We start from the raw sequence: 13,579 nt of genomic DNA, 5'->3' as shown, positions 1-13,579 counted from the left end.
CTATTTTCTTGACCTGCACCTCCCAGAAGAGGATCCTTTCTTTGTCTGTAGTTCAACCTTTCCAACACTTTGGTAGAGGTTAAGCCTGGTGTCATCGGTCCATAAAATTTGTTTCCAAAGCTTTTGAGTCTCAACTCTGTCCTTTGCAAAATCCAATCTGGCATTCCAATTCTTTTTGCTGATGAGTGGTTTGCATGTTGTCGTATGGCCTGTATATTTTTTTTCTTCTGAGTCTTCTTTACACAGTGGAATGTAATACATTCACTCCTGCCCTGTGGAGCTTGGCAGTGATGTCACTAACTGTTGTATTGGGATGTTTATTCACAGCTCTCACAATGTGTCTGTTGCCTACTGTTGTTGATATCCTTACCTGACCTGATCGATGTCTGCTGCTCAGTACACTGGTAGTTTCTCTTTCTTTTTCAGGACATTCCAAATTGTTTTGGCTATACCCAATGTTTGTAAAACAGCTGTGATCAATTCTCCCTGCTCTATCACCTTCAAAATGGTTTGCTTTTCTCCGATATGCAGCTCTTGTCTTCATGTTTGCTTTAACAGCAAATGCAGCTTTCACAGGTGAAACCCAAAGCCAGAAACAAGCACTATCTAATGTTTAAGCGATCAATGTACAAGGCAACACTTGAGGAACAAGAAAAAACCCAACAGTGACATTCTAATAATCTTGCTTATTTGATGAGTGGTTGGCTTAAACTAAAGGTGCCCTGTCCTAACATGGTCAAAACATCTAGATGTAAATACCATAAAATTAAGATGGAATTGAGAATTTTGTCTCATATTTATCTTTTGATCTGAAATCCAAATATCTTCAGTATACGACAAAATCAGAGGAACTGCCTTTTCCGTTCCAATACTTTTGGAGGGGACTGTATTTTCCAGTTTTGAATTAAAAAAAACTATGATACAAAAAAGGCAACCAGACCTTCTCTTCTTTCAAGGAGTTTATTTATAACAGTCAAATATTGGAAAAGTATTTCCACAGAGGAGTGCAATCATCACTGACATTGGGAACAGCACCCCAGGTTCTAAACAAAACAACCATTGCTCCACATTGCATTCACAACTATGTTTTCAAATAAATAATCGAGATCACTTCTTTTGAGTTTTACATGGTTGTCATACACAAACATTGCCTTCATTAATCACTGTCACAAGCTCGGTACCTTCTGTTAAACTTTAAAAATATTGCATTAGACCATTACTAAGATACAGATAAATGTTCTTGACCAGTCAAAGACAAACACATGCAGACAAACATAGTCCAGCAAGAAGAAGAAGATTGTTCCTTGAGAAAACAATCTTTCCCTCAATTACAATCTTTTTGGAAGTTTTTGGAAGCACTGGATTCAATACACATAAGAATACACAATTTATATTTTGGGGGGGTGAAAGGCTATACACATATATACTTGTGCAAATATGTTCAAAACATGATTACATGATCATACGTGGAGAATTACAACAATGACACCGAACATGACTACAACGTTGACGCAAAACGCACAGCAAGAGGAATTAGAGACTGTGAAACATAAGATGTGAATATGACCGACAAAACCATTTTAGGATACAGCGCCACAGCTGAATACACGCAAAGGGATCATTGATTTAAAATAAAGAGGTAGATCCACAGAGCACAGGAACAGGTAAAATATTTTTGAGCACAAAAGATTTGAGTATTGCAAGAGACAAAGGCCACAGCTGTAAATTATGCATTTGCATACCTGAGCTGTGTTGACATCTAGCGAGTCGCATGGTTTCACAGCACTTTGAGGCTTTCTACTGCTCCCTTGCGGCTTTGGCTTTCATTTCTAGAGTTGTACCAGGCCAATGTTACTTGTGGAAAAAAGTATAGCAACACTCATTTCTCGGTCAAAAGTATAAATTGTTGTGACACACATCAAATGATTGTAATTCCTGGATTGAATCCAGACACTTCGACACACACCAAAGACATTATTTTGTTTTGTAATACAGTATTGTACAACGAATGAGACACTAAAATACATCCAAGCATCGAAAACAACGATGTATAAATAGCGCAATATTTAAAGCTCACAAGTGTAAGAGAAGTGCATACCTGCGCTCAATGTGGGTGTAAGAAAAAAAAAAAAAAGCTTGAATATGAGGGAATATATTGTCAGAGGCAGAGTGATTAAATGACCCGGTAGTGGCTGGGTTGATGCACATGCTCAGTTATCTAACACTCTGTGACATGTGCAGCGGCGTCAGCATCTCTTCAAAGATGGCTCCTTTCACATTAGACCCCCTCAGGTTGGCCTCCTGAAGATCACAACCAGACAGGTCGCAGTTCTGCAGCAAGGAAGCAGGTACACACATACCATCAGAATCAAAAGTAAGTGGAAACCTCACACCGTGATGTGAAAAAAAAGATTCGGCTAGGCAATTCAAATGTAATTGTTTTTTTCTTGGCTCATGTCCCATCCCCTTTTGACAGAAATTTCTAGCTGCATGCTTATAGAACATGTGTATTTGACACATTCCATTACAAATACACACCCAGCTCTTCTTACAAACGTTTTTTTTTAATCATTATCTAAATTTACCAATTAACTTAGTTGTGCAAATACAAGATGTGCACAATATAGCAACACACACCGAGCCCCCAAGCTAGGATGTATCAGCAACTGAGTAACATCACGACAAGACGCAGTGACTCCATGATGGACCACGGCTAGAGAGTTCTGAGGTCTTTTTCCCCTGGAGTGGTTCGAGCTGCGTGTACAGTATAAGACCTCAGCACTAAGCCCTCACCAACCTTATGTATAAAAATAATCTCTATATTTAGCTTTAAAAAAAAAAAAGGAAAAAAAACTTTTCATTCGGCTTCATCACTGAAGCAAACAACAACCTGAATAAAAAAAATAAAAACCTGAAAAGTGCGGCGTGCAATATGATTTGGCCCCCTTGCATTAATACTTTGTAGCGCCACCTTATGCTGCAGTTACAGCTGCAAGTCGCTTGGGGTATGTCTCTATCAGTTTTGCACATCTGGAGACTGAAATTCTCTCCCATTCTTCCTTGCAAAACAGCTCGAGCTCAGTGAGGTTAGATGGAGAGCATTTGTGAACAGGAGTCTTCAGATCTGCCCACAGATTCTTGATTAGATTCAGGTCTGGACTTTGACTTGGCCATTCTAACACCTGGATACATTTATTTGTGAACCATTCCATTGTAGATTTGGCTTTATGTTTTGGATCATTGTCCTGTTGGAAGACAAACCTCCGTCCCAGTCTCAGTTCTTTTGCGGACTGAAACAGGTTTTCTTCCAGAATGGTTCTCTATTTGGCTCCATTCATCTTCCCATCAATTTTAAACATCTTCCTTGTCGCTGTTGAAGAAAAGGAAGCCCAAACCCTGAGGCTGCCACCACCATGTTTGACAGTGGGGATGGTGTGTTAAGGGTGATGAGCTGCGTTGCTTTTACACCAAACATATCGTTTTGCATTGTGGCCAAAAACCCATCTGACCAGAGCATCTTCTTCCACATTTGGTGTGTCTCCCAGGTGGCTTTCATTTGTTAAAAAAAAGTTTAAAATATCCAATTAATTTCATTCCACTTCATGATTGTGTCCCACTTGTTGATTCTTGACAAAAAATGAAAATTTGATATCTTTATGTTTGAAGCCTGAAATGTGACAAAAGGTTGAAAAGTTCAAGGGGCCGAATACTTTCACAAGGCACTGTATGCGCGTGAATGAGAGGGGTGGAGGGGGAAGAGGGAGGCTAGAGGGAGAAGAGATAGCGAGGGTCAATGACTTCAAATAATTGGGGTCAACAATCCAGAGCAATGGTGAGTGTGGTAAGGAAGTGAAGAAACGGGTCCAAGCAGGTTGGAACAGCTGGCGGAAGTTGTCTGGTGTGTTGTGTGACAGAAGAGTCTCTACTAAGATGAAGGGCAAAGTTTAACAAACAATCTTGAGGTCGGCCATGATGTATGGATTAGAGACAGTGGCACTGAAGAGACAACAGGAAGCAGAACTGGAGGTGGCAGAAATGAAGAGGTTGAGGTTCTCGCTTGGACTGAGCAATTTGGATAGGATTAGAAATGAGCTCATTTGAGGGACAGTCAAAGTTGGATGTTTTGGAGACAAGGTTCGAGAGAGCAGACTTCGATGGTTTGGACATTTCCAGAGGCGAGAGAGTGAGTATATTGGTAGAAATGTGCTGAGGATGAAAAGAGCAAGAGGAAGACCAAAGAAAAGGTTGATGGATGTTGTGAGGGAGGACATGAAGACTGTTGGTGTTAGAGAGGAGGATGGACAAGATAGGCTTAGATGGAAAAAGATGACACGCTGTGGCGACCCCAAAAGGAAATGAAGTAAAAGAAGCTTTCATGATGTGTACACGTCTGACATGGTCCCTCCTGCTCGGAGCTTCACCCTACATTGCGCAGAACTTCAGTGAAGTTAATGGGTGAGTGAAACAATAAGTCTGTCAGCATTGAGGCAACTAACAATCGATTGGATCCACTTTTCACAAATAGTTTTTAGTCTTTATTTGAATTTTCAATTTAACCTAAGAACCGATGACAAAAAAACATTTTCACATTGAGCCAGAACTTCACCAAAGATCAAACTAGAAACGTTACAACACAATGAATTGTAGAAGTCCGTCAAGGGAGAGCTGGAGCCTATCCCAGTTAGCTTTGGCTGAATGGCAGACTACAGCCTGAACTCGTCGCCAGTCAGTTGAAGCACAGATATTGACACCATGACTGAGCGGGAATCGACCCCACGCTACCAATACACCATCAGTGACTCAATCCATCTATCCATTTTCTTTGCCGCTTATCCTCACGAGGGTCGCTATCAATGGGCAAGAGGAGGGGTACACCTTGAACTGGTTGCCAGCCAGTCGCAGGGCACATAGAGACAAACAACCAGTTGAACTCACAATCACACCTAGGGCCAATTTAGAGTCTCCAATTAATGCATGTTTTTTGGGATGTGGGAGGAAACCAGAGTGCCCGGAGAAAACCCATGCAGGCACGGGGAGAGCATGTAAACTCCAAACAGAGAGAGGCAGGGATTTGAACCCCGCTTCTCAGAACGGTGAAGCCAACGCTCTACAGCTGTTCCACCGTGCTGCCCACTGACCACATATTATATATTGATGAAGTTAGATTTTTTTTACACACACAGGAAGGTGAAGATGTTCAAAAGTTACTTAAAATTGCCTATGCAGTTGATAAAGTAGAGATGAAAGTGAACTTTCATGAAAATTCCTGAAAATACAAATGTGAGAACTTGCGGACTTCGGGGGCATGCTCCCCCAGGAAATTTTTGAAAAAAATGGATGGCTGTGGTGCATTCTGGCGATTTCTGCGAACAAAACTCTGACAAAAATTGAAAGTGAAATTTTTAAGTCCTGACCAAAAAAAAAAAAAAATTGGGCAGAAGTTCCCCAAGGGCCGAGCCCAGAATTTTTTTGCCCCTCAGCTCCCTATCAATGGATAGCACAAAATTACATTTGCATTAAAATATGCTACCTTATCTCAAGACAAATGAATTAAGTGAACTATTCAGTAAAAATACATCTAAAATTGTCCTTTTCCCCACATTATACATATAGTATAGATATATACACAAAAATATATCCTAGAATTTCTACACCGTAGAGCAAAACATGTTAAAGAAATTTATCTGTGTGGTCAGTCATGCTCGCAGATAAAGTTGGGTGTGTGATTAGGGATGGCCTTAAAATAACTTACTGGATTAATAACTGTAAATTAAAATAATAAACAAATACATAACAAATAGAAAAATGTAAAACTCAAAGATAATTTCCAATTTCAACTGATATTACTAGAACATGATATAAAACGGTATTTAAAAATTTTCATCAAAAATTCTTTGTGACAAAATATCTGAAGAAAAGTTAAATGCACTGGCCTGTCAAGGAATAAACACGAACAGTCTATACTTGCAATATTTTGAAAATGCTGAAAGTTTAGTTCAACATAATCAGCGTTCATGGCAGCAAGCTAACGATACATCGGAACAAACATTCCGGTCGGCAATGCTGACGTATTGTTGTGGGGGGGAGCACGCATCGCAGAACTGCCGTTAATAGGAGGCCGGCTTGCTAGAACGCGCCTTTATGTGCATGTGCTCGACGTATTGGCCACACCCAAATCAAGCGACGAGGTGGATGATAGTCTAACGTTTAATTTTTTTTTTTTGGGGGGGGGGGCATGCCGTCACACTGCCTGAAATAAACACCTAAGTTAATGTCAAGACCACACAAAAAAAAGCAACGTCTTGACTGTTACTAGTGTTAGTGCCTCAACGTGGCTACGCTCGTGAAAGCAAAACAACGAACTCAAACGCATGTTCGTTCAATGTTGTCAACTAACACCAGAATCAATTTTAGGCAAGTTTCCCTCAATTTTCCGGAACAATTTTCATGAAAATTCAAAAATCCGGAATTCCGGGAAAATCCAGAGGACTTTCATCACTGATAAAAGCTTAGACCTTGGAATGGGCCATTGTTAAAAACAGAGTTTGAGTATCGCTTGAAAACAAATCTGGTTCCACCAGCAATTTCTTTGTTAATCGCTTCTGGTGGCTTCTTCTTACCTCAAGATCTGTCCCTGCTAAAGTGGCGCCCCGCAGGTTGCAGTTTTTCAGCCTTGCATTTTTCAAAGTGGCCACCCGCAGGTTAATGCCAGTCATTTGACTTCCTTCCATGTCAACCCCTTTCAGGTTCGCACCTATTCGCAACCATATCAACTCGTAAGAAAACCACATAAAGGAGAGCACTGCAGCCTTAGTTAAGATGTGTGATGGATTTACCTTCCAGGTTGGCCTTGAGCCCAGAGGGATCTTCAAAGTTGCATGCTTTAAGAGAGGCTGCTTCTGCATTGGAGCACAGCATCTTCACACCTTGTAAGTTAGCGCCCTTTGAAAGACGAAGCATGAAATGTTACTGCAAATGTAAAGATTAGTTCACACAGGTTTGTGCTCCTTATATTCTTAGCTGGGTAGAATTTGTGGGTGGAAATGTAGACAGAACAGCCCTGTCTTCACATGATTGAGGGGGCAAGAGGTGTGTGAAGTAGACCTTTTTTGGACTGTTGTTCACCAGTGGGAGTACCAAATATCCCATCACTCTTATTTTCTGCATCTATTTTTTTGTGTGAGCTGGGCGAGAAGTGGGATATACCTGGTCACCAGCCAATGGACCTTTCCGACCTGTCAATCACTCGTAAAATAATAGCCATTCAGATAGACGCATTGTCTTAACCCCTGGCTTGACCCAACTCTGTTGTCGTCATGTCCCACAAGCAATGCTGGTTATCGGTCGCGTGCGCTTGTAAAAGTTAATGTTACGAAGAAAATGGTCCTCAGATGTGCTTGGGGAACGTGCAATCCTGATGAAAGATATCCTGCTAGGTTACAAGGGGCCCGGTTGATTCATTTCCCAAAGCCTAAAACACAGTTGAGGAAGTGTCTACTATGGATTAAGGCTCGCGGAAGAGCACGCATACAACTAAGTCTGGACAATATCAATAAATACAAGGCTGTATGTTCGAAGGTAAGTGAGGGAGAAGTATCTTCTCTTGAGTTTGATTTCATTATGTGCTTTATAGATTGCAGGAGACCAACTTTCAGTTTGTTAGTGTATCAGTGACTGACTAAATGAAGTGTGTAATGTTTTATGCCAAAGAGTCGGGTTAGTGATATGTAAATGCACGATGTCATGCAAGAGAAATGTCTATTTGCTTATTTGTATCGCATCAGACTATTTGCCCATTTGTATCACATCGGACTTAAAAAGACTACAATGATATTACTTGTGATCTTTCCAAGTAAAAAGTCCTCTTCCTGCTTTACATGCGCAGTACGATTCCACAATTTTATCCTGTTGGATTTCAATATGAAGTTTGTGAGACGTCGAACTTTTTTTCCATCGATTGCCAACGATTCTTTGTAACTGACATTACGTCCTGCTCCGTCCAAAATCTTAATTCCGTGTAGATATCCTTGTGTGAAATAGTTGAGACCTCTACGTAGTATTCTCTTGGACAAGCCTGACACAGAGAATCCAGTTCAAACCTGTTATATTCAGTCGCCATTTTGGAAGATTGTGGGGCATGGCAACTATAGCTAAGGGGGGGTGGCGCTGAAGATTGCCAGTTGAAAAGGTCCACTACAGGGAAACTCACGACTATGTGTCAAACTATTGAGATGAAATCACAGATTACGCACGGTGAACATCATGTAAGAAGGTAAAACAGACTGACTCACATCCAAGTTAGCTCCGGATAGATCAGCCCGCTCCAGGTTAGAACAACACAAATTAGCTTGTGTCAGATTGCAGCGGCTGAGATTTGCCATCTTGAAATTTATGTAGCGCAAATCAAGACGGGAAAGATCAGCACCACTGAAATTAAGACCCTAAAATAGGAAACAAGAGGATCGTACACACATCCTAGAAGTTTTAATCATATCTTTCATGCAGTTTATTCATCTAACTTAAGTGCACAATTAAATAGCATGTGTAAAGACTCTTTCAATTCGTATTCATGATTTGGTAATTTTAATAACCAGTTACAATCTCGATCAACAAGCTAAAACCTTTCAACCATTTCCACAATACAATGAGAGGCAATACAAAAACTGTATTAAATCTGCCAATACACAGAATGATGACCACATACTATTTTGGATACTTCAACAATACACGAGTCAGAGACATTATACATTATTGTTATGGGTTGTTTTCGCTGATGTCACATTTTTTGCTGAATTACCCATACACCACTGCGCGCCGCCATTTAACCTCCCTACATAACGCCTACCAGCGTTGAAGCCTGTGGAATGCTCTCCGTTACTGTTTGAGTTTTTGTGTTTCAGAGGCGTCTCGAGACTCAAGTACACAAGAGAGGACTTTCTAACCATCAGAGAGCCTTCTTCTGACTTTTTTTCGACAACTTTCGGCAATTCGCTGAAGCCTTTTCCAGAGTTGGTAGTCGGTGCATGCTCTTCAAAGCCTTGCGATGATGAACAGGCTTGCGATCCGGGATACAACTCCACCTTCGAAAGCGGGGAACACTTCTGACGAAAGACGTTATGCGGCTCTGTGCTTCACAGAGACTTGGCTTTGTGGACAAGTGCCTGACGCTGCTATCATGCTGCCCGGCTTCAACCTCCATCGTGCTGATTATATCGCCGAGCTAACAATCTGAATTGATACTCTTTTCAGAAGGCCAACATACAGTTAAGATACTTTTTTGTTAGTCACTTGAAATATTCGAGAATTTTGTGAAATACTGTTATTATTAATATTGCCTCAATATTAAAAAAATAATATTCTACCGCCTTTTGTTTTCCATGTAAGCATACAGGTAAGTGCCCATATATATTTTCTCATATGGGCACTTACCTGTATGCTTACACGGAAAACGAAAGGCGGTGGAATATGCTTTTATATCAACGAGGAATGGTGCACAAACATTACAGAGTTCAGCAAACACTGCAGCAATTTTCGTTAGCTACAACAAGCTAACTATAAAAAATAAGACTGAACAAACCATTTGGAAAGTGTCTTGAGCAGACAAGTGTCCGATCCCACTGCTCCGCCTTCGTGATTTCTGTCACATAGAGTAAAAGATCAAGGGCACAATACTGCACCTTTGTGACACGGTCTTGAGCTTGATGCGCTGTTAGTCACGTCTTCAATAAATGCAGTTAGAAACATAATGTTGTCCACCTTGCATATGTATGAGTAGCGAGCTCAGGGATAAAAAAATGGCCGCCCTCCGAGGAAGCACAACGGGTGATGTCACGCGAAAACAACCCTTTGTTAATATATAGGAACAGCATTCACTATGATGAAGTTCTACATCACTACAAAATACAACCACAGCAATGAGTTAAAGTAATACATTCTTGACAATCTCAACAAAAACCACACCTTAATATATCTTTGAAAAGGCAGAATATTTTATACAGATTTTGTATTGTTCAAGTGCTCATAATGCAGTCGCTCAACTGTGTATTAAGTAATGGTACTTTGCTGTGAATACTCATGTTGGAGCTTGCTGTACGACGATCTTAAAAGTGTGAGTACAGTCCTGCTAACCATTATCGGCAACACTATAACCTGTATAGTATCTTTAAAAAACACCGAAATTTTATCATAAGGATATTTTAATTGGGGGTCCAAAGTAATTTAACAAACAAAAATGTTTTTTCTCAAAACTTAAATATTGTAATTTAAAAAAATAAAAAACAGTCAACACCTTTGGCAGCAACGACAGCCTCCAAACATTTCTTCCATCCATCCATTAGCTTGTTGCACCTCTTCAGTGGCATTTTCTCCTATTCTTCTCTTGCAGTTTAAGGCTCTTGAACATTTGCAGGGGGGGGGTTCCCCCTCAGTGGCAGATTTCCGACCACCCCCGCCCCCAGAAGATTTCAATTTGATTGACATCACGACTGAGTGCTGGCCATTTTAAACAATATGTTTCCTTTTCAACGATTCCCATGTGCCATTGTATGTGAGCTTTGGGTCTTTATCTCAGTGGAGGAAACAATCTTCACCTCTAACCAGGTTTTCTTACACTAGATAATATATTTCACTCTGAAACCTCTTGATAGTTTCCTGGTTCCATAGTACCTGTGGTACAGTTAAGGCCATCAGATGAAGCAAAGCAGGTCCACAGCACTATGGATCCTCCACCATGGTTGACTGTTCAGGGAGTCCTTTTCCTTAAATGTTTCATTGCGCCCTCTAATGGTATATACATTGCCAAAAACCTCCATTTTTGCTTTATGTATTCATAAAATGTTCTTTTTTCATTTGCTCTTTGGTATCAAAAAGTTCTCTATAGATTAGTGTAATTTCACTTGATTCATTTTCTTCAAGGGCTTAAACTTAATGGGTGCCCTTAATAGTGAGCAGTACTTTAAATTGCAGCTCTGAGAGAGACAGATACTCTTACTCCAACAAATGTAATATGTATTTGATGTGCCATATGATACAGTAATATAAGTTTTTGCTTTTTTTTTTTTTTTATAAACTCTCATTACCTGGCAACGTAACTCAGACTTGGTGGGTGTAGCCAAAAGAAAACGCACAAACTCCTTACGGGAAATGGGAGAATGGTCTTCAGGCGGCTGTGTGTTCTGTGCATAAATGACATGAGCACACACAGATGGGACCTCGTGATGCTTCTGATCGCATGAAACGTTACCTTGATGACCAATTCCAACTGATCAGCAAGTTTTTCAATTCCAAAAAAACGAGCCTCCTCAAGAACGCCTGGAAGACAGTTTTCGCCACTGTTCATGTCCACTTATATGCTTACATTACTGATATGCATTTAATGATTACAAACTAATCCTTACCTCTTATATTTATGCCCTCATTGATAATGAGTTGCCCATGTCTCAAGTAGTTAAGAATAGGCTCAAAGTATTCTGGGCTGCGGTCGATGAGGTAGGCCCCATGCTCATCTTGCTTGTTTCCCCACACATCTGGAGCCAAGAGACTTACGTTAATCAATGAGTTCAACCAGAAACTTATTTGGAAAGTACATGATGCGAAAAAGCTTTCAGTGTCCCAAATTTGTACCTCTCTCTCCAAACATATGAGCTAGCATACTCTCAGGCTCTTTGCTGACCAGGGTGCTTCTAAAAAAAAAAATTTAAAAAGAAATCATGGGTTATGTTCATATCATTTCATCAATAATGGTAGACATGGCCGATTTAATTTTCTTTTGAAAATCTTGATATAAGTATTTGAATTACCGATAGTTGTTATCGCTCAAAATATCAAAAGCGTTTTATCACAATAACATTTTCTAAAGAAATAATTTTCAATCTTTAAATGCCATAATCCCTTCATATTTAGAGGTGAATTAAGGTGAAGTTTGAACATTTTCAAGGTTTTTTGAAGATGCAAATTGCATTTTTGGTTACAAAGATTTTTTTTTTTCCCCTCAAATGCTTTTTCCATGAAAACTAACACACATGCATATTAGTGTCTTCAGAGATCCTATTTTTTTACTCTTAGGATTTTGATTGAATTAATGCCATTTTTGTCATTATACAAAACTGTGCAATGAAAACTTTCTTTGTCACACAAACTGTCTCTACTGTTATTGAGCCTCATTGTGTTGTTGCAATACACCAGAGGGATCTGTTAGCTGGCTTGAAAAGGCAGCCATCCTGCATTTACACGAAAGGAGACAGCCAATTTAATGGTGTTGTTGAAGAGATATGAATGATTATGTGTGGTAGGATTGTATAAAGACAATAATGTAATGTGTATCATAAGTCGTCAGAAACAGGGGAGAGGGTCATTTATGCACATTATCTGGAGTTTGAAGGACCACATAAATTTTGCAACTCAAAAATGTGTATGAAGCTGTTTGACCTAGTTATACACATTTTTCTTTACTCTTGTAATATTCAGCCACCTCCATTTGCTGTCATTCAGGATTGCCTTTACGTATTATGAATACCTACAATTTTAAAATCAATAACTTTTAGTTGATTTAAAGAGTTTCTGTTTGACCATGGCTTAAAAAGTTACAAAATTAGATTTTTTTTTGTTTTATTTTGTCTTTACAGTTAGTGTTTAAATTATATGAAAATGACCCCGATACAAACAAGTGTGACGCATTAGGGTATACTTAGTAGGGGAATATGCATTGCGATAATTAGCAATTAAGAGCGTTGCATACCTGGTAGTGGTAAAGAGACGACCACCAATATTCAGGGTCAACCAGTCAGTGTGAGCGCCTTGTTGATACGATTCAACATTGACATCATTTTGAAATTCTGAGAGCAATTACAATAGATAGTCCGGTTCAGTCAATGGAAGTTGAACGCTGCAAACTTGACACAACTCACCAATAAATGGATCCCCTTCTGAGACATACAGTACGTCGTCATCTCTATTATAGCCAAAGCGAGAAAATTTAGAAACAAGTCAATATGATTACGTTGACATTTTTGTTGAGTGTTTTCACCTGATTAGGGCAATGTCATCGATGAGACCTCCTTTTCCATTGTATAAACTGCATGCTTTGATGCCCAATTTGTTGCTGGCTACAGAAAGTAAATCCGACAAGGTCCCATACACTGCTACAACCTAAACAAAGAAAATCGATTCTTTATATTTGTCTTGTCAACTTTTTATCAAGATGGCTCGTCAGTCTTGATGCAGGGCTGACTGATCGAGCTGCAGCTAGGTTACATACTAGGCGTCCGCACACAACAGAGTTGTTACCTACCTTGCCATTTTTAGACGTCCCGTTAACAAATAACGTAACTCTTCTCATTATTTCTCTTTAGCACCAAGTACTTAGTTTAATTTTTTAAAAATAAAACTTACTGGCTGCCAGCTAACATGCAAGGTTCGTATTTCAACCTTGCTCGCAGCTAGCGATAAATCCAATGACGTAGAATAAAACTGACGGTGCATTCAAGGTCATCTGGAAATAATGCAAACATTAAGATAGAGTTAAGATAGTCTGTTTAAAACATTTATATTTTTAAATGGTCCGCATTTTTAAGTCTTGAAT

The 13,579-nt window shown here is 39.6% G+C and overlaps 1 protein-coding gene across 2 annotated transcripts; it reads right to left on the bottom strand.

Moving 5' to 3' along the window:
- Nucleotides 1–941: 941 nt before the first annotated feature.
- kctd9a (potassium channel tetramerization domain containing 9a) lies at nt 942–13,489 on the bottom strand. 2 transcript variants are annotated; one of them, XM_061816898.1, is made up of 13 exons: nt 13,289–13,489; nt 13,025–13,146; nt 12,906–12,949; nt 12,737–12,833; nt 11,623–11,681; nt 11,397–11,525; nt 11,243–11,310; nt 11,079–11,174; nt 9,578–9,637; nt 8,292–8,441; nt 6,837–6,942; nt 6,621–6,754; nt 942–2,331 (listed from the first exon to the last, which is right to left on the bottom strand). In XM_061816898.1, exons 1-13 carry the CDS (start codon nt 13,334–13,336, stop codon nt 2,215–2,217), a joined length of 1,230 nt encoding a protein of 409 aa, XP_061672882.1. In that variant the 5' UTR covers nt 13,337–13,489; the 3' UTR covers nt 942–2,214. The 2 variants fall into 2 exon arrangements, with proteins under 2 accessions (XP_061672882.1, XP_061672883.1); XM_061816899.1 differs by lacking the exon at nt 9,578–9,637 and having other exon boundaries at nt 13,289–13,487.
- Between the last annotated feature and the right edge of the window lie 90 nt (nt 13,490–13,579).

This window comes from Syngnathoides biaculeatus, chromosome 4 (assembly GCF_019802595.1).
Source record: "Syngnathoides biaculeatus isolate LvHL_M chromosome 4, ASM1980259v1, whole genome shotgun sequence".
In the NCBI taxonomy this organism is placed as follows: domain Eukaryota; kingdom Metazoa; phylum Chordata; class Actinopteri; order Syngnathiformes; family Syngnathidae; genus Syngnathoides; species Syngnathoides biaculeatus.
Note: the sequence above shows the minus strand (reverse complement) of the source record. Positions and strands in the feature narration are given on the sequence as shown.

What these genes read in the sequence shown, in the direction of transcription:
- kctd9a (XM_061816898.1), bottom strand. Translation starts at nt 13,336, where the DNA reads ATGAGAAGAGTTACGTTATTTGTTAACGGGACGTCTAAAAATGGCAAG. An exon ending in CTCAAGACACTTTCCAAATG is followed by an intron (nt 8,442 to 9,577) that starts GTTTGTTCAGTC and finishes TTCCTATTTTAG; the next exon opens with GGTCTTAATTTCAGTGGTGC. An exon ending in TATCCGGAGCTAACTTGGAT is followed by an intron (nt 6,943 to 8,291) that starts GTGAGTCAGTCT and finishes CGTCTTTCAAAG; the next exon opens with GGCGCTAACTTACAAGGTGT.